At 44.8% G+C, this 23,579-nt stretch overlaps 3 protein-coding genes across 4 annotated transcripts in view; 2 read left to right on the top strand and 1 right to left on the bottom strand.

Moving 5' to 3' along the window:
* LOC134101522 (coiled-coil domain-containing protein 63-like) overlaps positions 1 to 557 on the top strand; it is a 5,621-nt gene extending 5,064 nt beyond the window's left edge. For both annotated transcript variants that reach the window (XM_062555250.1, XM_062555251.1), the window contains exon 11: positions 341 to 557. In XM_062555250.1, the coding sequence (XP_062411234.1) occupies positions 341 to 495 (155 nt within the window). In that variant the 3' untranslated portion in view covers positions 496 to 557. The remainder of the gene's footprint in view (positions 1 to 340) is intronic.
* A 1,988-nt stretch (positions 558 to 2,545) lies between these two features.
* Positions 2,546 to 6,436, bottom strand: myl2a (myosin, light chain 2a, regulatory, cardiac, slow). Its single transcript, XM_062554419.1, has 7 exons — positions 6,344 to 6,436; positions 5,679 to 5,771; positions 4,393 to 4,468; positions 4,043 to 4,147; positions 3,648 to 3,726; positions 3,514 to 3,562; positions 2,546 to 2,966 (listed from the first exon to the last, which is right to left on the bottom strand). The coding sequence occupies exons 1-7, from the start codon at positions 6,344 to 6,346 to the stop codon at positions 2,862 to 2,864; spliced, it is 510 nt and encodes a 169-aa protein (XP_062410403.1). The 5' UTR covers positions 6,347 to 6,436; the 3' UTR covers positions 2,546 to 2,861.
* Positions 6,437 to 9,554: 3,118 nt separating this feature from the next.
* On the top strand, positions 9,555 to 23,552 carry LOC134100379 (homeobox protein cut-like 2; the record flags this gene model as incomplete). The annotated part of the gene is made up of 13 exons (XM_062553555.1): positions 9,555 to 9,663; positions 18,950 to 19,004; positions 19,757 to 19,897; positions 20,561 to 20,678; positions 20,846 to 20,919; positions 21,036 to 21,102; positions 21,278 to 21,329; positions 21,419 to 21,523; positions 21,684 to 21,851; positions 22,197 to 22,255; positions 22,438 to 22,486; positions 22,682 to 22,778; positions 23,215 to 23,552. Coding segments are annotated over exons 1-13 (1,383 nt in total), but the record flags the coding sequence as incomplete, so codon positions are not given.
* Between the last annotated feature and the right edge of the window lie 27 nt (positions 23,553 to 23,579).

The raw sequence follows: 23,579 nt of genomic DNA on the forward strand, positions 1-23,579 counted from the left end.
AGCTCAGGCTGGAAACTTGCACATCTATCTCTCCTGCTTCCTGCCCACATTTGCTGGGTCCAATCACAAACAAGCTTATCCAAAAGGTTCAAATGCTCCCAGAGTAATTTGAACTATGCCCATTGATCACACCTCTTGTGCAGTGGAAACAAAGCGCAGAGTCATCAGACTAATGTTCAATCTTAAAAGATGGAGCTTAGTATGGTGATAGCCAGACTAACTGTAAACATGACCTTTGAGCTGATATAATTACTTTATATTGTGAACAATTCCTTTTGTACTCTTCCAAAAGTGCATTTGACAGTAATGTGCACATTTGTGTTGGTGTTGTCCCCTGCAGGCAGTGAGAAGACTCTGGACTACAAGAGCTTGTGTGAGTGTGTGAAAAAGCGCGTGGTGCTGACTGAGCAGGGCAGAGGGCCCAAGCCTGCCTCGGCCATGAGCACCCAGAAGGGCAAGAAGAGGCTCAGCTTCCCTGCCCCCAAATCTGCCTGAGCACCACCAGCTATTACCCTGCTCCCTTACTTACCCCACCAGCTATTGCCCTGCTCCCTTATATACCCCACCAGCCATTACCCTGCTCCCTTACTTACCCCACCAGTCATTACCCTCCTCCCTTACTTACCCCACCAGTCATTACCCTCCTCCCTTACTTAACCCACCAGCTATTACCCTGCTCAATTATTTACCCCACCAGCCATCTTCCTCCCTTACTTACCCCACCAGTTATTACCCTCCTCCCTTACTTAACCCACCAGCCATTACCCTGCTCAATTATTTACCCCACCAGCCATCTTCCTCCCTTACTTACCCCATTAAACACAAACACTGCTGCATCACCTGCTGACGTCCGTGTCGACCTAACACCTCTGTGTAGAATTTGCCGAGTGTTTGCAAATGTGTACAGGGGTGAATGAGTTTGCGGTTTATGCCAATAAGTGTGTGTGTGTGTGTGTGTGTGTGTGTGTGTGAGAGAGAGAGAGAGACAGAGAGAGAGAGACAGAGTTTAGAGCTGTGTGCAGCCTCTAAAGTATGTTAGTGAGTAAATATGTGTTTTGCTTATCACGTCAATGTACATGACTCAACTGCAACTTAAGCACCATATTGACAATTACAAACATCTTTATATGCTTGCTTGCATGTTCCTCTGTGTGTGTGTGTGTGCGTGTGTGTGTGTGTGTGTGTGTGTGTGTGTGTCTGTCTGTCTGTCTGTCTGTCTGTTTGTCTGTTTGTCTGTGTGTGTGTGTGTGTGTGTGTGTGTGTGTGTGTGTGTGTGTGTGTGTGTGTGTGTGTGTGTCTGTGTGTCTGTGTGTGTGTGTGTGTGTGCGCGTTTGTCTGTTTGTCTGTTTGTGTTTCTGTGTGTGTGTGTTTGTTTGCGTGCGCGCTCACATGCATGACACAGTGCAGGGGGGATTACATGTCACTGACTGTCTTTTTCTACTGTGAGCTCTGTGTCCACTCTTCTCCTGGAGCATATACAGTACTTCAGTCAGGCTGTAATGTCAACCCTCCTCAAACTGAAGCGGACTGACGGCCAGACTATCGGTGGGGTGGCATTGTTTTGGCACGCTGCCTCAAGGTCTCCCGCGACAAGCGGGCATTTGGACGTCGCCTCCGAAATGTCTCTTTTGGCTGAGGAGGATCAGCCCTCGTTGGCTCCCTGTCCTGCTGTGCTGTGGTGTGTGATAAGGGCTGCATTGTAGGGCACTCGTGTCACCTCGCTGTGTGAAATGTCAGAGGGCTTTTGTCTTCGTCCACAGTGCACTGACCGGCCAACAACACACTGCCCCCACCTGTTGACACCATCACTCAGTGCAGGAAACAGATGCTCTGCTTCTGTCTTTCTCCCATTTATACACACACACTCACACACACACACACACACACACACACAAACAAACTACACTTCACACATACACACACACACACATTAATTTGGCATGGAAGTCTTGTACATGTATATTGTGAACATTTTACTATTTATCTGTAAATTGTATTTGATTTGATTATAAAAAAAAATACCTACAATTAGACCTAGACCTATTAGAGTATGGAGGAGTGAGAACCATGTGTGGAATGATATCTATCTGAATGGCGATGACACCACATGGAGACTGGCTATAAACAGTGCTGCTTGGTCTCATTTTGTCACTTTTAGTACTATTTACAGGAAACACTTCACCATACAGAGGTGATAAGTCACCACTTCCACCACCCTTTATATTTATCATTTATATTTTCATTCATATTTATTGTTAAACTTATTTTACTTTTAAGTTTGTGTTTGTTTACATGCACAGGATGGTGCTGCTGTGACAGTCAAACTTCCTGGTGAATATGTTCTTATACTTGTTGGTTGCCTTATTTACTTTCAACACTAGATGGCAGCAGTGATTCTTGATCTGTGTTGATCTTGGTTCTGAGGGGCTGGTCACACTGAAGGCAAACCAATCTCAGCATCTGAAGATTGACCATGACCTTGAGTCTGACAGTACTGAGTGAAATATGTGCCATCCTAGTATTGCAGTTTTACTAAGTAATGAACTGAAACTTCAGATTCTATTTATTGAAAAAAAAAGACCAAATAGAGTGCAACAATGCTTTTCTTACACAATAAATTATTCACAAGCAGAGGCATTGTAGCCACCAACAAATAAAGGAACCTTTTCCAAGAATGACTTAATGCGTAGCACTGTCTGTTATATGAAAACATCAGACAGCTTCATGGGTGATTTACCACAGAAATTGAAGTCACATGACCATGAACCAATGGGTGGGGCCAAATGCACGGGCATCATGTGGACCGGAGAGGGTGAGATGTTCTGCTCAGGCCGACAGGTCAACCGTTGGGTGGCTCTCTCCTACTCCTGGTCCTTCTCCTCTCCGTGTGTGATGATGTGCACCAGGTTCTTGTAGTCCAGGTTCCCAGTCACATCTGGAGGGAATGCTGCCCACATCTGCTCCATCTGAACAAAAGGGCCGCAAAAAAATACACTTTTAGATGTAGAACAATAGAAAAGCACTCAGAGAGCACAGACCTCCGCCAAGCGAAAACATAACCGCCTCCTGGATCCAGATGGTGATATGGATCACTTCCAGAATTTAATTGTTTCTTCATTCGGTCATTTCAGACCTTCCCTGAAAATTCATTGCAATCCATCCATAACTTTTTGAGACTTGCGAACAAACAAACAAACAGACAGACAGACAGACAGACAGACAGACAGACAAACAAACAAACCCCGATGAAAACATAACCTCCTTGGCGGAGGTAATAAAAAAAAGTAAAACTATTAGTGAGTGTGGTGAATAGGAAGACTACAAACCAGCCTTTGTTTATTCTGAGTGGCATACAATGTCACACAATTTCTGTGTGTGTATGTATGAGTGGTGTGTGTGAGGGGGAGGGGTCTGAGAGAGCACAAGGCAGATAAACGCTAGGAGACAGATAAATAGAAAGATGGACCGATCAATACATAGACAGAAAGAACAAGAGTGTGTTCGTGGCCTCACCTCCTCGGCAGAGAATCTGTCGGCCTGAGTGGTCAGCATCTCCGTCACGCTAGGGGAAGATATTGAGAGTTCATTAGATGTCTCACTATAAGATAAGAATTGGAATGGCATGTGGGAAAACTAATGGGACTCACAAGTCCTTCCTCAGCACTCCTTTGGCCTCGGGATCAAAGACTTTGAAGGCGTTAAGGATGGTCTCCTCGGGGTCAGCACCTAAGGGAAGGAACGGCACAGTAAGACCCAGGAAACAGAACAGTCAGACTGGACGGAACAACACTACGCGGTGCAACATATGTATGTATGTTTGTATGTATATGTTGAATGTTGTGTTTGTATTGCTGCTGAAACACTCCCTTGGGGATGAATAAAGTCTATCTATCTATCTATCTATCTATCTATCAATAAAGTTCCACCATTTGGAATATGCAGTCAATAAAACAAGATGAAGCAAAGTCACATACAGGTAACTTCCAAATGAACCCTCCATCTTAATCCTAATGGAACATCTTTTCATACTGCTTTGTCTTACCCTTCAGCTTCTCTCCGAACATGGTGAGGAAGACGGTGAAATTGACCGGCCCAGGGGCCTCCTTCAGCATGTCATCCAGCTCCTCCTGCTTGACGTTGAGGCGACCTGCAACAGAACAAGAGCCGGAGGAGCTGACAGTGAAAACGAACACGGAGCTCCATCAGGGTATTGCACCGCTCCTCATTCCTTCCACTTGCTCCCCTTCCCTGAATGATTGACAGGCCATTTCGCCGTCTTACCTCTCTCCCCGCCAAAAAACGATCAATAAGAAACATTACAGGTACAATTCTAGCCTCGTGGTGTTTTTGTTATAATTACTTCAGATGGAGTAGTGACTTGCCTAAACTCACCTAGAGCGGCGAAAGTGTCCCGCAGGTCATTTTTGTCGATGAATCCATCTCTGTTCTGGTCCATGATGGTGAAGGCCTGCCAACAATGAAGATATTCATTAACAGCTGATAGGAAACCGATACGAGCCTCTCAGCGCCATGCCATCCCAACACAGGCATCTGGCATGTGTTTGGCTGTGTGTGCTGGGAGGGCTTAGGAGCTCTGTGCGTACGCAGGTCTTTTGTCTGTTTGTGTATTTTAAGGAGGATGGCTCAGATGGGAAAAACTCCTAGCCCCTTAATCCCAAGAGATCCACAAGGGTGTACACACACACACACACACACACACACATATACAGTACACACACACACACATACACACACACACACACACACACACACATACACATACACATACACACACACACACACACATACACACACACACACACACACACACACACATACACACACACACACACACACACACACACACACACACACACACACACACACACACACACACACACACACACACACACACATATACTCTCTCTCTCTCACACACACACACACACACGCACATAGAGACCATTCCAGCATTCCAGGGGTAATCACTGATGACAGTCAGTGTAAGATTTATGGCGCATTGCTGTCCTCCATAACAGTAGCATGCCATCACCCACATCGCAAAGGCCAAGAATAAGTGACACAAAGACAGTTCTATGGACAAATAATGATGAGACAATGGGGTGGCCATAGAACAGGTCGAAGGTAGCCTTTTAAGGCCAGAAAATGGAGCTGTTATTGTAGACAAGGCAAAGGTTCAAATCCTTTGGTTAATGTACTGCACTGCTATTGGGCCTATTTCTGTAGATATCCCACTGAACGTATCAGATTGATTGAGTGACAGATATTTAATACAAGATTTTAAAAAGATTATATAAATTCATGGGAATATTTCCACAAAAATGTGGACAAAAACGGGGACATTTTCAGTTTGACTATCAATCTGATTGAAATACATACAAGTTTTATCTTAAAAAAAACGGGAACATACAGTAGGTAGTTTTTCTGTATTTTCCAAGGGACAGGCAACCAAAAACGGGGACTGTCCCCTAAAAACCAGGGACGTCTGGTCACCCTAGCATTGGAGTATATGTGGTTAGATCAAAGAGATGGACCACAATACAATAATCTAATAATCCAAATGATTAGAGTGCCAAAATGGCCAAGAGTGATGAGCTGATAGGATGTTAAGACTCTGGTTAATGAGATGCTCTCTCTCTCTCTCTCATCCTCTCTACCTCCTTGAACTCCTGGATCTGGGCCTGTTCAAACATGGAGAAGACATTGGAGTTGGCTCCCTCCCCAGACCTCTTCTTTGCCTTTTTGGGTGCCTGGTGAGAAGGAGAGAACAAGGGACGGAAGATTATTAGGAGACGGCGTCCACTCCATCCACTCTCTCACTCACTCAGTCCATACACTCCCTCACCGCTGCCTGCAACATCACCCATGACGAGTTATACGCCTTATGTGACTAGATGAATACAGGTCAAATCACATTCCTTATACAACAAGGAAATAACATTGAGGTTACAGGATGCTCTTTCATGATGGCATATTTGAGAGTATTATTCTCTTCCAGTGAAACCTGCAAGATCTCCAATCATTTCAGCTTGATTGCTTGAGGAATTTGTACATCAGCCATCTCTGGTACTCTGTTAACACAGCTCTTTTTTTCATTCTGACAAAGCTAGAATGCTTTTCATTTATATTTACATTATATATTCACACACCGTCTTTCAGTGGACATAAACGTCAATATCTTAACTTCCATGTACTGTACATTTTCTATCAGACGTATCAAGTTGGCATAACTATAGGGCAGTTAACCTCCCTTGCCACCCTGTGCCCTGCCCTATTAAGCGCTAGTACAGAGATTAAGAGACACAGCTTCATAGTTACTCACCATAGCCGATGCTCAAGAGGGGCGCAGTAGAGGATAATGTGGGGCTCCCAAAATGCCAGAAGGGACAATGGGGCACGCCTTGACGGCCTTATGTATCCCACAAGTGCCTCCATCAACTGGCCGATATAAATAACCCTCGCCTTCTTTGGAAGTCACAGGTAAGCCGTGACTCCTCCCTCCGAAAACGACCCTCTTAGCCCTTCGCTAGAGTTCACGTCAGCGACGGGAAAGAACAATGGTTTAGGGTGACACGGGTCCTGCATCACGCTGGTCAGATGAACCCCTGTATCTGATCTCTCTTGATCTCTCGTTATCCCTCTGGGAGATTCTGGGCTTTTGTTCGCTCTCCCCGCCGGCCCTCGCCTCTCTCCCTCATCTGCTGGCCGGGACTGACAGACGAGCCTGCAGAGGGAGACTCCATCCCTGTCATCATAAACCCACAGGCTACTTATAGAACCTCTTTGTGGAAGAGACAGTGTGCGAACACAAATATGGATCAGGCATTGTTTGAGGGAACGTTTACTCTGACATTAAGGTCCATCAACACAAGGTCTTTTCGCATGCAAATATGTAAAATCTAAAATAATATGGGTATAAATTACATGTGTAATGAGAGATGGATTTACCCACATCTTTAAACATCTGCTTTGTACAGTTTTTCACTGTCTCAAGTTCGCCACCCATTAACTAGTGTTAACACGGTTGTGTATATAACACAGGCACACTCCCATTTGTCTAAAGTCAGAGGGTGCTAGTTCTCAAGTTAGCAAACAAGGAACACAGCTGCTTGCCTGTAAGCCTCACTGCCTCTCAAGGTCCCAATTGGAATGTGCGGTTAGGGCCATTACGTGAGAGAGATGTGGCTCCCCAGCCACTCAAGGGCTGGTGGCAAATTGCTGCCTATTATCTCAATTTATTACCCTGTCATAGGAACATGCACCAGACACATTCAGACAATCAGTATTACAAGCAGCCGCCAGAGATAGCTGTCAAGCTAACACATATCACTCCCATATGGGGGAGTCACTCTGCACATAACTGAAGTGACGTAACTTTAGATCCATGATGTCTGACGTCTCCTATATTGCTGCAATCAAATAAATACATCAGGGAAATTCTGATGCGTGTCTTAATCTAATAGCAGTGCGCAAGTATGAAGCTGTACCCCAGCACAACCGCAGTGATGAAAAGCACATTTCAAGGTCACAAGCTGTTTTCCACAGTGACAGTCATGATGACATTCATGGTTGATGATTAGAGGAGGCACTATTTATAATATTGTGTTGGTACAAACCAGACGTTTATTAATTATGTTGTGGACGTTGACAGCACACAGTCTGAGATGCTAATAGTCATTGGCCCTCTCTAAGACACTGCAGCAAAACCCAAACTCAACCTCTCAAGGACTTAGAGTGGCTTAGCAGATACTAAACAACTAAACCACAAGGTTGTGTTGTGAGGGTTCAAATGACAACTTCAGCATTATCACTGCTTGCAGAATGCCTTGGCGGCTTTGCCACTCTCTCTCTCTGCACGCCTCCATCCCAGCCATGTTTCTCACCCGCCTGCTCCTCCACAGCTGTCTTATGTCTCTCTGGGTATTCCTGCTGGAGGACCCAAATAGCCATCACCAACGCTGCTGCTGCTGCTGCTTCAGATGCCTGCGGATCTGCTGCTAAGGCGTTCTCACAGAGGGCCCGACTGGAAATAGCATACAAAACAGAGGGGATCAAACTGCTATAAATATCCAAACAAATGCTGGCATTAATACATATAAACACACCTGCTATAGGACCAATAGACTACCAATCTTATCAGATGAAGAACAGTAGACAAACAGTGTGTGTGTGTGTGTGTGTGTGTGTGTGTGTGTGTGTGTGTGTGTGTGTGTGTGTGTGTGTGTGTGTGTGTGTGTGTGAGTGTGTGTGTGAGAGAGAGAGAGAGAGACATGTGTATCCATGCACATATGTGCAAGTGTCTGTGAGTGTTTATCATCCAACAAAGGAGGAAAGACAGAGTTGTAAATCAAGTTCAAAAACTCATTCATCAAATGCCAGCAATGATTCTGATGTTTGTTCAGGATTACAATCATTAGGCACTGATTATTACCATATCAAAGGAATCTTGTTGGCTTGTGTGTTGTGTGGTGGATTGGGAAAATGATAGGAGTGAATTTCCGAAGGTCAAACAATATCTTGGAAACAATTATCTTGGAAATACCTCAAATAGATGATTGGAAAGAGGGAGAAAGCAGTCTATGAAATGTAACAGTCTCAAATTTCTCTTTTAATGGCTGACTATAGCATCATTGTCAAGGTCACTGTGATCTCTCAGCTTCTCTCCTTGTCATTGCTTTCTTTTCATGTGAAAAATGAAGAGGACAACCCTCCTCTGTCTGAACTCATCTCTCTTGGGCCTACGTTCTGTGCCCACAAGACACAAGTGCACACATACACACACACACTCCATCGATGGCGTATGTACACCTATCCACATGTGACACTACTCATACACGCACACACACACTCACATTTTCCGTGCAATCAAAAACTTTCTCCCCCACACCCACCCAAACACACAAATGGATTTCTGCAGTAAAAATCAATAGCTCAGAGCAAGGCTTATTTATCTGAGCAGAAGGAGTATTGATGTAGCCTGCGACGGTGTCTATGATTTCCCGGTGAATCAAGACATTCTGTGTCACTCCTGCTTCCACTGTTGGGTGTGCTTTGCACCCTCAGTACAGTTTGTTTCAATGTTTGTTTTGTCAGTTACTAAGGTCTGTTGTGTTTGTTAATTGGATGATATGATCGGTGTGAGATCTGCCCCCCCCCCCCCCCCCCCCCAACAACCTCTGCATTGGACTTTTTACATTGTGCCATTCTTTACTGAAAGGTGATGGTGAAAAGTGGTGAATAAAGTATAACTGCTATATACATTATCAGAATACACTGTTAGAATAGCTATTTTAACATATCATTGCAGGAATTAAAATGGGTAGGTCAATGTGCCCACTGCAAAACAAATAAAAAAAACCAGCATTTTGATGTTTGGTTGCATAATAGCCTATGCGTAACCTGTAGTTCACAAGAAGTCAACTTTTACTGCAAAAATAAAGTCTTCCTTTTTGGACACATGTGAACAGCATCCTGCAATATAAGAAAGCTGCAGGAGGACGTGCATGCAAGCAGAATCCGGACCGGATGTTTTGTATAGCCGACAACCATGCCCACTTGAAAGGTTGTAGGCTATTCCCCAAGATGGCCGCTGATGCCAGATCAATGTTTCAATATAGGAAAAATTCGGACACACAATTACAGGTCAGTGTAACTTTAACCAGCTTAGAGGACAGTGTCGCCTGTCTGTACGGATAGAGATTAGTGCAGAATCTGCATAGGAGACGTGCGCGTTGTATATTTCGCTGATATTAGAAATTGATCCGGCGCACTTGCCTTTGTGTTCAATCATTGATCGGCACTGGAGAAGCTCGCTCACACCCACCACTAGGATGCTGTAGCCTACCATACCATTGCGTTGGTGTAATGGAAGGGCGATAATCGAGATCCGCGTGTAGGGCATGTTATTTGTAACATATTGTAGCGTAAACAAAACTTTTAACACAGTGTTCGTGTGAGGACTACGTTTTCTTGGTCGTGACAATGATTTGAAATTCTTTCGGTGAGTGTCTCTCATATTCATTCATATAGCAATGCTGCACTGACATTGTGTGTTTTATATCTTGGCTATCCATAACTTTAACTGTAGCCTTTCATATTAAATGCATGTTCTAATTCGTTCATGTTACCAGTAGCCTAACACCAAGCTACTGTATATGACACATTGTAGCGTAACTTAATTAGTCTTCAAACACCTGCGTTCGGAACTACAGTACGAGGCACCTCTTCTTCGCCCTACAGCTGATTTTGTCTGTGCACATTTCGCGCCACAGAGAGTCAGCACTTTTACCAATTTTGATGTTTTTTTAAATCCTCTTCTCAACAACACATGATGTAATTTTGCAGATAATGTGAATTAGGTTATGTACGCGTGGTTTCAGGTTTAACTTAGTCACAAGCATGCTTTATCTAGTGTCAATTAACTTTGAGTACCTAACCTTTTTTTCTATAAGACACAACATACCACAAAAACCACATAAGCAAGCTTATCGGTTTATCATTTTGTTAATATTCTTAAAATCACTGGCAGACCAGCAGATGAGCAAGCTATTGTGTGTTTACCTCCTCACTGTCAATCAAAAGGGAGGGTGGGCATCAGGGCGGGATGATTGGCAGGTGTTCAGACGAGAGGTGACAGTAGTGGGTGTCACTCAGCGGCATGGCGTGTAAAGAACATTCTTTGCCAAAAACAACTCGCGGAGTAGTTCAAGTAGCCGTTATGCCTCGCAGTGCATGCGCTTCGATGTGTGAAGGAGGTTAGCCAAGACATTTTAAACCTCATCCAATTGTAGCCTAATCGAAGGCTAATGTTATGAATGTAAGCTACGGCAGGATTATATACACGAGGACAACACTCAATGAACCAAGAATAATTTATTTTTGTAAAGAACTTTCAAAATCATCTGTATCTCTAGAGGCACGTGTTAAGTGTCATAATCTGCTACATTAGCTGTTAATGCTTCCCATGGTGGGAGCTGGGTCATTATCTTTTTGTGTGGTTTAATTGGCATCCCATGCTGTCGCAGTGAAAGTATTTATTGTAGCATTTAGATCAAAATTTTATGGCAATTTGGGGCTGTAGGCAGCTGCATAATGACAGTAGGGTATCCATTTCTGCATATAGCAATTTAGAATGTCTCAATTAACCAATTAGACTATAAATTGAATTGTCTGTCAGAAAGACTGGAGTTTCTTTGCAAATTAGGTTTAAATTTTGCATCCTGTGGCTTTGTCAAGGATGACAGATCCCTGTATCCATGATCCTTGCCTGTTATGGTTTTAGTAGCCGGTGTCACAAGGAAGGGAGAGGGAGGTTCATTGTAGTATCTGTTAGTAATGTAGTGAAAAGTGTGCAGAGGTTATCCAGTCTGCATTTAATGTTTTTTTTGTGTGTGTATGCCATGAAATAGCATCATGCATCATGAGAACAGGTCTAGTCCATTGATTTACTTAAAGATGATGTTTTACCATGAATACTGTAATGCAGTTTATTGTAGACCTTGTGGAGAGTAGCGGATGCAGTCAGCTGTCTTCCCTCACTAGATAAGACCGCCAAGTCCTTTTTTGTTGTTCAGGGAATGACCTTAATCTGATTGAAATGCTTGTAACATGGTGACCTGATACAGGCCTCTCTGCAGATGCCGTTTGGCGTTTGATTCTATTGGGCTTCCCAAATCAAGCCAGGAGTAGTCTCCTATGTTTTGAATATTTATGCAGTCTCGTTATTCAAAGATTGGCAGCTCATATATGTTGCTGCTTCAGATAGAGCGATGATGGGAGAAAGTGTGGCATAGGTGTTTTGTCATTTGTGCGTCATTCTGTGTATTTACTAGCCTGTTGTGTGAGTCTCCATAGGTCGCACCAGGTCGCTTTTCACCTTGTTGCCATGGTGACATGTCTGACTTATTTCCAATTGAGTGCTGTGGAAAAAATCAATCCAATCCATCTGTGGTATGGGATCAATATTTGGGGACAATCAATGGAATCAATACACCAATGCAGTCAAATGAATCAATTTCCCAATGTCCTTACTATGCAATAGTAATGTTTGGATCATCAAATGATTCAGTGCTCTCTGTTAAAGTAGGCTACTCCAAGGCATCAACAAATATATGTTGTCATATCTGACCTATGTATGCAAATAATCACACAAAAAGCTCTAGATGGATGTCAGTATAAAAAGCCTTTTGTTGAGAAAAGATGACTGACTTCATTCTTCTTACTCTGAATTGACTTCAGACAATATAACAGTTTCCTCAGTATGTTTGACAACATTTATAAATAAGGATATCTGTTCAAATGAATGGTGCAAACCGGCACACACCCTTCCCTTGTGTGTACACAGTGGAATGGTCATTTCACGTTCATATTTTTGCTCGCTCACTCAAACTATGTGCAGTATTAGTATTACATTGGCTAAATAATGCAGCATGAAGTTATTCATTTAAATGTGTTGGGATCTTTTCCCTGGCATTGCTTGAATGCTTATACTTCCATCTTATGCAGGAGGCCTAAAAATACTATGATAGAGTTTGGTGCAGTGAGAAAACATTCTATTCTATTTTTTGGATAGGAACTTCTAGATGTAGGGGCTATTATGGTCACCTACATACAGTAGTTAATCTATTTTGAGTTGAGTTCATCACTTTGAGCCCGTGCCAGACAACTCAACAATATTTACTATTAATATTGATAGTATGTTTTTGTATTTATTTTTAACAAGGATGCACAAATGTGATGGACGTGACAGGAAATGGGCCGTGTGTGGCTGATATGTGGGGAGATGAAAATGGGAAAATATATTGGCCCCCGCTTGAAAAATGTATTGGTCCTGCCACTTAATTTTTCTATACCTCTACATGTCATTTCACAACGAGGGTGAATTATAATGTCTCAGGAAGTCAGTCTTCATCATTCTTGTCAAGCAGGCCTTAATTGGCATGACTGAAGCCCACTCTCCTTACCCCCATTGGAGCCCCAGCCCCAGCCTCTGTGTCGGCGTCTCCTCCTTATAATAGCATACAGTGGACTGGTGAATAGTCTGTTGAGATAATAATCGGACTGAGTGTACACCCCCACACCTCTCCATTGTCTACTGGCACAAAGAACCTGAGGAGATTTGAACTGACAAATGACGCATGCAAGTCTGCCTGACAATCAAGTGTCTATACATCAGATGAGCTGATCATCTAAAAAAGGTAAAATGATTTGCTTTTTGGGTCTCTCAGCTTAATCAGCTCTTCATTATTCTACTGCTGCACCTACTTGTCAGTGCTTTTTGTTGGCAGCCCATTTAATTTGAGGGTCCAGACAGTTAGTAGCCCTAGTGCTCAATAACTAATCGTGTCTGGTTTCCATGGAGACCTGCTGGTAGAGGTTGGTTTGTTTTGTTGGGGGAAGGTTTGTGTTCCTGTTGTGGACAGTTGGGCAGGAATCTCGTCTGACTGCATGTGTTTGGGGGCTAACATGTGTGATATGCATGCTACTTTTGTTAAATCCAATTTTTTAAGCTACGTGTGTGTATATGTGTGTTTTGGTCATGGTGTGCTCTTGCCAGGACAGGATGGGATAGGGCGGTCTATAAATTGATGACTCTCAAAGCCAAAAGCATTGATTACTGTTCCATCACAACATCAAACCAAAAGCATCGATTTACTCCTCCATCACAACATCGGCCTTCACTGCACAGAATGTCTGATTATTATTAGACCAAAAAGCCTGAGAGGATACACTCTCACTCCGACTTCATCACACACACACACACACACACACGGGAAGAAATGTTGGCATATGTAGGTGGAAAGAATTGAAGACAGTGCCAGCTCAAAACAAAGCTATCCAAAAGAAATGGTAAATCCACATGATTTGATGTTCCCACAGTGAATGTAATTGGTTGATAAAGTGGCAGGGTTATGCACATAATGCAATCTGTGGTAATCTAGACTTTCAGTTATGTGTGTCATCAGTCAATGGGCTGTTTATTGGATTTATCATTTCATGATATTGGTCGCCAGTGACAACAGTCAGATTTCGGTGCAAATCTGAGGTTGTATAGTTTTAGGACCATGATGTTTTGTAATAGGACTGTCTGGGGTCTACTACTTTTATGTTTTGTTCCCTTTTGTATAACCTTGGCTTACTTTCCATTTTAAGGTTATGTAGACTGACAAATAAGTGGAGAATAAGTCAAGGTTATACATAGGATACATAGTTAAACATAAAGGTTTTTAAAGAGGCCTCAAAGACAATTTCAGAGGTGGTCAGAGACCTTTAGCAGCAACCAAGCATGCAAGTGGTTTTCCAGAACTTGTGTAATCATTGATAACAAAGAAAGTTAATGGGTCAATTGGAAGATACAAATTTAATTACAAATGGCTACAAACAATTCGGCCGACTTTTCTTTGGTGAGTGACATTATTTGTTTTACTCACTTAAAGCTAAAATGGAAGAATTCTCTCACCTGTTATACGAATGGCTTTAGAAAAATCACTGTTAATGTTGCTGTGCTGTCTCGTAGTGGAAGAAGTTTGGAATTCACAACAGATAGAGTTTGGTTTGATTTATTGACGTTTCCCGCAGCTGTCCTCGGGGGGTGGGGAATCGACGCATTGATCGATTGATCTGATTGAGTGGGGTGCATGCGGGGCATGCTGACAGAGGGCTGCACATGAAATGACTGATGAATTGAATCATTGATTATGCTGCTATTGATTTTTTTTTCTCTCGCTCGCTCTCTCTCTGCCTTTCCTTCTCTGACTTCCCCCCCCCCCCACCAAGGCCCATAGCCGGCTGAGGGGGCGTATCGATTGTGAGTTTATTGATTGGTTTAAATGCAGACCGTCTGAAAGCCCTTTCTCTGTTCAGCTTGTCCTCGCTCAGCCGTGCAGGGGTACTAGAGTTACACAGAGGCTTCCGGAAAGAGAAAGCGCTCATCTCGCTCTGTTGTGAGAGATGGGTGGGTGTTTTTCACTCGTACGCTCAGCCACGACAAACACTGTCTGTCTGTCTGTCTGTCTGTGTGTGTGTGTATGTATGTGTTTGGGTGTGTGTGTCAAGCAAGTGGCTCTATTTGCTTTTTAAGGCCCGATGTGATAAGATTCGTAATCAGACGCATGCTGCTATGTCTACATGTTCTGCAGTGATGGACATGAAGGCTGAAGCCATGTTTACCTGGAATGAACGAGACCTGGTCCTTTGATTAGGCGCGTTCAAGTTCAACTCCAAATGACCTCTTGCAGCAGCGAGAGCTGCCGGTGGCAGCAGGGGAGGGGATACAAACGCTGCTATGAAGTTGTACACTCTCTACTTCCCGTAGTCTAGACTTGACCATGTGACGAAACACGAGGCACGGACCCGCACGGACCCTTGTGGATATGAAGAGGCATCTAAACACCTGCACATATCAGGGATGTAAAAGCCAATTGGGGCAAAGTCTTGACGTCATGAAGGCAGGGTCAAGGCTCCGCTGCGCTCCGCAGTAGCTAGAGGGCCGCTGCGCCGCTGCTGAGCAGTCGCCTGGCCACGCCTTGCTCCCGCGATAAGTTGAGGCCATGTGATACCGACTGCTGAGTCGAAAACACACCCATCTAGACCAACGTGGACAGATTTTTAACCACGTGCATCTTGTGCTGCGCAGTTTTTGTGCTGCGCAGCCATCGTGAACGCGCCTATTGTCACTAGACCCCAACCGTTTAGCCGATGTGAAATTGAACTCTGTGCCATGATCAGATGTTTGGCTTGTCCCCATGTTGGGATGTTGGGACAGACGTATCCACCCCCACCCTTGGCCCAACCCCATGGCCTCTCCCACCCGGCAGTCGCTCTCCCACAGCCCTATCTCCGCTGTGACCCCGTGACCCAGACAGACAGAGGCTAAAGGTCACTGGCTAGCCTGTATCGATTAAGATCATGGAGGGGGGGAGGTGACGTTGCGGTTGAATGAGCGAGGTCGCTTGGGGAGCTGAGGGGCCCCCCTCTCAGCTCTTATGGGAACCGCTTCACTAAAAGGAGGCCATGAATAGGACCCATCTTGCCCAACTGAATCACTAACAGTAACTAATAGCAATTCTAACGTATATTTCTACACGGTAACACGATAAGCCACTACTGTGTTTGTACTTGTTAACTTGACTTTGGCCGTCCTGCTGTCCTTATTTAGCCTACATTCGTTGTGCTGCTTTTTCCAAGTGATATTTTTTTTTTACTGTTACTCTTTGACTGCATGAGGAATGAGCATACACACTGAGCACATAACAAGTTCAATTGAATTTGAGTTTAATGCCGATCCAACATTCCAGATAGAATGGAAAAATTCTATTAGCACACACCCCTGCGCCCTGCTCCTAGATCTCTAAACTAATATTGATGCTCCGGTCTGAAGAGCTCGCTGATAGCAGAATGGCCTGGTTAGCCTATAGCAGAGGGGAGTTGATGTCTCGATGTCCGTATCAATTTTATTTCCATTAATGCCCCAGACTGCTTGCCTGGGCCTTGTGCCTGCGGTGATGAATGCAGATTGATCAGACAATAGGGCACCAATCGAAGGAGAAATACCACTTCCCATTGTTTCTCCATCCTTTAGCGTGGTTTTTAAGCCAGCCGCGGCAATATTTTACACCCCACCCCGCCCCACCTTCCCCGGGCCAGATAATTAGATTTTCTTCATCAGTGCTCTCAGCAGATTCTTGTTATTCTGTCATTTTCTCTCCTCTTTCAGGGTGAAAATCAATACGTGGAGAAATGTGATGAAGCTGAGCATGTTGTGTTCACTTACAGGCAAAGCTTAGACAGAGGCCCCCCATCTCAACACTGACCCACTGTATGGCTGGTTCCTGTAGGTTCTCTAATTACATCAGAGTGCTACGAGTCATCACTGCAGCCTCATCATAATTAGATCTGTGCTGTAACATGTTGCATCAAGCACATTGTGTGACAGAAGTATGGACTGTGTGAGTGAGGTTAGAGTGTGACCATATATGCTCAGAGTGGTATTGAGGACCAGACGGTGTACACAGTAATCATGATTACAAGCGTGGTCAGATGGACCTGTTTATTCGTTTAGCAGATGCTATGGTCCCAAAGTGACTTGGAGTACTGGTGCGTGCTACATTATGCTCCCTGGGCAACAAATCCATAACCCTGTTATAGTTCCCATGTCACTCCACCAGGGCACACACAAGAACACGGTGATGGGTGTGTACATGTATGTGGTGCATGAGTGAACAAGGGGGACCGTAGGCTCAGGAAGTAGAATTGTTTGGCTTTAATGTGATTGATCGAGGTGCATGCGGACACCTGTTTGGCCCCAATTTGTCTTCTCCTGGCTTCATCCGAGGGGTCCTTTGGTACTTCAACTGCGTCCAGTGAGCTGGTTAGTCTCATTTGGGAACAGTAGCTGATACTGATTGTTTCGTTGCGCCAGTTTCATATGATTTATCACAGGGATGCATCAGAATAATACCCATTGATCACTTTCACAAGATGCAATAGTAGATCTATGATCAGTAAACAATTGACAATAGACCGGTGCCTGTTGAACAAAAGCTTATGCCAAAACAAGACTTCTAGGTTATTTAATGAATGAATCATCTTCATCTGAACGCTCACATTTATCATGCATGTGATGTGCTTACCAGAGTCTTTGATATCATAAGAGATCCAAACTGGGCCGAGGCTGAGTGAATAGAATTCAAACAGAGAAACCCTATAGCTCAATGTGTTCTACTAACTTACTAATTGGGTCAATTTAGCTGCTCCTGTAACTCTAAGCACTAAGCACGCTGGGTTGGAAGTGGAACAGGCTTTCTCTGGCTCAGCGTGTGGGAGACCCACAGACGAGCATCTGTTCTTTGTATTGCCACCACCTCATTAGATCATGAACCAGCAGTCATGCAACGGACGTGACCCCCAGCTATCCCAACCCCGTGGCCGTGGCATTGGACCTCCCACTTAGTATTCCCCATGACCTCTGTTAGCAGACAAGAGTTGGGGTGTTTCTGCTCCACTGCTCTCTCCTCATCAGGCTAAGAAGCTCTGTGGTCAGTCAAGGTAACAGGCAGAGCTTGGAAGTCCTGCAGAGCCTGATTCACAGACTTCTGATTGATTTTGTGCAATTTTCCAAATAGCTCTGTAATCGCACAAGCTGATCACTCAGCTGATGGACCCCCTGCAACCTCACAATCAAGCGTGCGGCGCTTCTGGTCTCTGTTGATACGAAAATGAAGTGTGCAGCAGCGCCTCACAGACTGATCATTATGTACCACAGAAATGATTTTTTTGGTTGCCCGAAATCTGCTTTCAAACCTCTGATTAGGTTAAATTGAAAAGTTTTGGGCGATTGAATTTTAAAAAATTGAAGAAGAACATTTTTGAAAATGTTTAAAAACACATTGTTTTCAACTGCAGGTTTATATTAGGGTTGTTATATGGTTTGCAGTGTTTTCCATCTTGGCAAGGTAGGATAGGGTTTATAATGTTTTCCATCTAAGAAACCAAACAATAGTCTAGCTATCACCAGACTATGCTCAATATTTTAAGCATGAACATTAGTCTGTCTGGGTGGGGAGTCTGCGCTGTATTTATCCTGCACAAGAGACATGATCAATGGCCATAGTTCAAATTACTGTACACATTTTTATATCCTTCAACCAATCAGACCAACGATGCGGGTGCGTCTGGTGAATACGTTTGTGATTGGTTTCAGCAAAGGTGGACAGGAAATGCAATCGCCGGCAGATATGGCTGTTTACCCAGTTTAACCAAACAACATATTTGGTACAAACCAACTGAAAGAACGCCAATCTTCTATATCTGAGCCTCTCTGCTCTTTCACATCCTTTCTCATGTCTGTGCATGCTGCCCAATGTCTGCAAAAATTAATGAATGTGAAATAAATGTCTTGACCTCTCACTCTCAATTTTTCTCTCTGCAGGACAAAGCAGAGGCTGCCCTCCTGGAGGCGTACGAACAGCTAGTTGATGTCTCAGGTGAGCCAGGCTCCGGCCACGGAACAGGGGTTTAGTGGTCAAGTTCACTGATGTTGTGTCGCGCTGCTTTGTGCATGTCGAAAGTTAATGTCACCATCAGAATGAAGTCTCCTTAATAGCCACAGTTAAATGTGACATTTAAACCAAACACTCTTGGAATTACTTAAGATTGGCCTTTTACTCTCTCTCTCACACACACACACACACACACACACACACACACACACACACACACACACACACACACACACACACACAAACACGACAAAGACCACAAACACTGTTTATTTGTGGTAAGTTGCTGAGAAGTCATTACATGTCCAGGCTATGACCTAATGCTGAGTGAGATCATGAGCCAGTCAGCACTCACGCTAACCTATCGCTTATCAATACTCAATATGTCATCGGCCAGCAATAACATTTCAGGCCGACGAGCCATTGATTTGAGCCCCAAGTCTAACACACACAGTTCAATGGGCTTGATCTGTGTCCACTCCCTCTCCCTCTCTCATTTGCCTACCCTGTCACGCTGTTTTTGCTGAGAAGAAACAGTTTGATCTTGGGGTGCTCTGAAAGATTGTTTCATTGACGTTATTGTGTACAGTTTGTTGGAGAGGTGGGCTTTATGGATTACTGAGGCAAAAGTGCCCTCTGGTGGTGTTTTTCGGCACTGCAGAATTTCAAATGTGTCTGGTGAGCTGCTGGGGTTCTCAAATTGATGGTCGCTCTCTTGTCCTTTCTTGTGTTTTCAGCCATACTGTCTTACACTGGGCACACCTCCATGTTGGAAAAGAGGCAGATGAAACTTCAAGAATCCTTCCCTTCAGAAAGCACACCAGACAAAGCCCTGGACAGGCAGTTGGATGGACGGCTCACTGGGTCAGCTTGCCTAGGTTAGGATCTTTATGTCATGAGGCCTGCTCCCCACCTCTCTGACAAGTACTCCTTGACCACTCCTAATAAAGGAACACTTCTGTTACATGTGTAACATGCAGTGCCATATGCGCAGATTAAAGGGACACTTCACCGATTAGCATTAAGCTTTGTATCTTAGAAAACCAGTCATGTTTTTGAATGGCCATGCATCATTCCCTCAGTTTGCCTTGAGATGGGAGAAATATGGATTTCAATTAAATCCATGAATAGGACTTCCTGCTTTCAATGATGTAAAATTATGATTTTTACATCATTGAAAGCAGGAAGTCCAACATTGAAATCCGCATTTCTCCCAAACTGAGGGAATGATGCACGACCATTCAAAAACATGACTGGTTTTCTAAAGATACAAAGCTTAATGCTAATTGGTGAAGTGTCCCTTTAAGAGTGAAAAAGAGAAAAGGACTGGACATCAGACCAGTAGAACTCTTTAACCTTAGTGTCTCTTCCTGGTTAGAATCCACATAGTAAAGCGGGTAGGATCGAGTGTCTTAGAAGCAGCCTGTGATGGCAGATGGCCAAGGAAAATGCCACAGCTCTGTACAGCTGAAAGATGCAGTTGAAAGAATGCTGTTGCGACACTTAACCGGTGGCACAAACGCTTCCTGTTTTCATTGCAGATGCGCAGGGCATAGAGGAGACGATGGTGCCCACCCAACAACCCCCACCCTCCCCCTCCTCACCCTCACCCACTGGCCCGAGTGACCGCCGGCACACGGATCAATGCCAGTCTGAGCGGTGAGTGAGTGGGCATCAGTGGTTCTATACTCGGCAGTGCCAGTGACTAGAGGATAAATGCACTCAAATTACTGTGTGGTTTTGGTGTATTTGTGTGTGTTTTGCATATTTGTGTGTGTGTGTGTTTATAAATAGTAAGTATGTCTGTGTTGTGGTGTCTTTGTCAGCAGCCCGGATCCGAGTGAGCCGTTCTCCCTCCGGCTGGCCAAAGCTGAGGAGAGGATCCGATCCCTCCAGTCAGGTGAGAAAGCGACACCAGAGCACAGACTATAAGCACACATTTCAGCAGATGGTCTTGTGATACACGTGAGCGCTAAAAGACCAGAGTTGTCTTGTCTCCCCCTCCCCCACACACAGCCTTGACGTCGTCTCAAAGCGAGGTTCTCAACCTGCAGAGGCAGTACGATGAAGAGAGGACCTCCAGGTGAGGTCTCCTCGAGCCTATCCATCTGGTCTTTACCTTGATGAGACCGCTCGTAGTTTGTCATTTTGTACACATTATATCCAGACAAGAGAGGACATTCTTCTAATGTGTACTGATAAATGTATGCACAGAGGTTCTGTCGCTTATGAGGTAGTGTTCTCACTTTCACTTTCAGGGCAAAGGAGGCTGTTAACCTAATGGTTGCTAATATTGAAAAGGTCAACCAGGTGAGAGTCTGTTAGACTTCTGAAAGTCATCATCAAATCCACTTTATTTTAACACCGATGTCTAGATGATTAGATTCCTATTCTTCCAGAGAGTGGAGGCAGCGCCGATTGAAGCAGACAGTGTGAGGGAGGATATGGACAGAGGCTGCATCTCCACCCAAAACGGCTCCAGTCCAGGGGAGAGGGTTGGAATGGTGAGAACATATTAGCTGGACCCAACTCAACACTATGTCACCTTTTACACCCCCCCCCCATAAAGTCAAAGCTTCCCTTAACTTCTAAAAGGAACGACTCCTCATAGACCTTTTAAGTGGGATTGTTACTTGAATGTGCCATTGATTTGACCAATCCCAGGAGAGGGTCCGGCTGGAAATGGTAATTGCTGACCGGGACCGGGAAATCTTCCGCCTGAGGGAGGAGGTGAGGAGGCTCCAGCTGATGTTACATGAAGCCCAGGAGAGCACGACCAATCAGATCGCACAACTAGAGGGACAACTGGCTCGTAAGATTGAGAGCATAGAGGTATGGAAAACCACTCCTTATGCTACACATTCCTCAAATACTGACGTCTCAAATGCTAGTTGCCACAAGTATCAATCGCCTATTTACTGGGTCTTCATGAAAAGTTGCAAAGTTTACTGTGGATTTTTCCAAACCTCAACTAGTCTAGGTACCTAATACATCTTACCTGTTTCTTATCTGGTAGAACAAGTCTGGTCTCTAGCCATGTGATTGACACAGAAAGCACTTGAAATATGTGTGTCTGTGGAATACGATCTTAATCCATGCTGATGTTTGAGATGTTTGTTTTGTCTTGGTGACATGATGCCTTAGGGTAATGTATTATTTTTTTTGTTTGTGTTCCAGAAGCTTCAGGTGAGACTACAATCCCAGCAGGACTATGAACAGATCAAAACAGAGCTCAGGTGAGGGGCGCAGACAACACTGAGAGTTATGCAACGCGCTGCCGTATTGATTTAATGCTTGAAGTTGCCACTGGACAAGATTAGAGGGGAATGAAGAGCAGAAATTCCTCATGCAACTCGACAACACAGATGCGGGTGAAAGCTCTGATTCATCTTGCATTTTTTTTGCTTGTTGTTTCCAGAATTTTCCGGGCCATGAAAGAAGCCTCGCTCAACGGCCGCCTTGCGCAGGTGAGGGACCAGGTGTGCCTCCAGATGTGCGGGGTGGCTTGCTGCATACCAGCGCACGTATAAACAATAATCAAACTGCACTAAAATGCCCCAGTTGACCCATCTCTCACTCTGTGCCTTTCCCCCTGGCTCCTTCTCTCTTTCATTCACTTTCTAATCTCTCTCTCTCTCTCTCTTTCTCTCTTTCTCTTTCAGTCCATGTCCCAGCTGTGCTCCCCCCTTTCGGAGAGACTGACTCCAATGATGCCTTTGAGGCCTTTGACAGAGAGTCCTGCGATCTCTGTCACGAGAGGTAAAGTATGGAGAGGCAAAGAGGGTGGAGAGGGAGAGGTAGAGAGGGTGGAGAGGGAGAGGTAGAGAGGGTGGAGTGGGAGAGGTAAAGAAGAGCTGTTCCCCATGTAAATGAAAGACAAAATGATGACACATTCAATAACTCTGATGGTATTCGTCATCTGTACGAGCAGGAAATGAAATAGTATCACTGCCGTACCGTAAGCATTACTCTAAAAACACCTTTGTTTTGATATGGGGAGTGTGTGACAGGCTTTGGCAGAGTAACTCGGAGAAGAATGTTTCTGCTCTTTGATTGTTTTGGACGATATCCATGAGTGGGAACTCCCCAGCATGGGTAGCCTTGATGTCACACTTGAAGTGACTTTATGAGGGCCCAACTTATTCTCAGTTCATCTGAACCTGCCTGACAGTGTTTGTGTTTGTGCTCACCATAGAGACGGAGGTGAAGCGAGAGGCACAGACGCCGGTGGGGCTCCCGGTCGCCATGGACACGCCTCCACCCGGCAGCCCGCGGCCTGCGGCGTCCTCCCAGGGCTCGTCGTCGCCCCGCACGATCCCACTCAGCCCCCTCTCGCAGTCCCCTGACCGGCCCCTGCTGTCCCCCCTCATCAAGCCGGAGCCCAGCCCCTCTGGGCCCTTCCCTGAGACCCTCTACGGGCCCAAGAGTGCCCTGTCCTTCGAGGGCAGCCGGAGCCCGTCGCGGGCCAGCCACAGCTCTGACGGGGGCATGATGGGAGAGCCATGGGAGGGCGGAGGAGGTGGAGGAGGTGGAGGAGGAGGAGGAGGAGGCAGCAGGGAG

This window comes from Sardina pilchardus, chromosome 14, assembly GCF_963854185.1.
Source record: "Sardina pilchardus chromosome 14, fSarPil1.1, whole genome shotgun sequence".
Classification (NCBI taxonomy): Eukaryota; Metazoa; Chordata; class Actinopteri; order Clupeiformes; family Clupeidae; genus Sardina; species Sardina pilchardus.

Bases quoted from the DNA above. Each gene is read 5' to 3' on its own strand.
- myl2a (XM_062554419.1), bottom strand. The intron at 4,148-4,392 runs GTGAGTTTAGGC...GTTCTGTTGCAG, and splicing joins GGACACTTTCGCCGCTCTAG to GTCGCCTCAACGTCAAGCAG. The intron at 3,563-3,647 runs GTGAGTCCCATT...ATCTTCCCCTAG, and splicing joins GGAGTGCTGAGGAAGGACTT to CGTGACGGAGATGCTGACCA.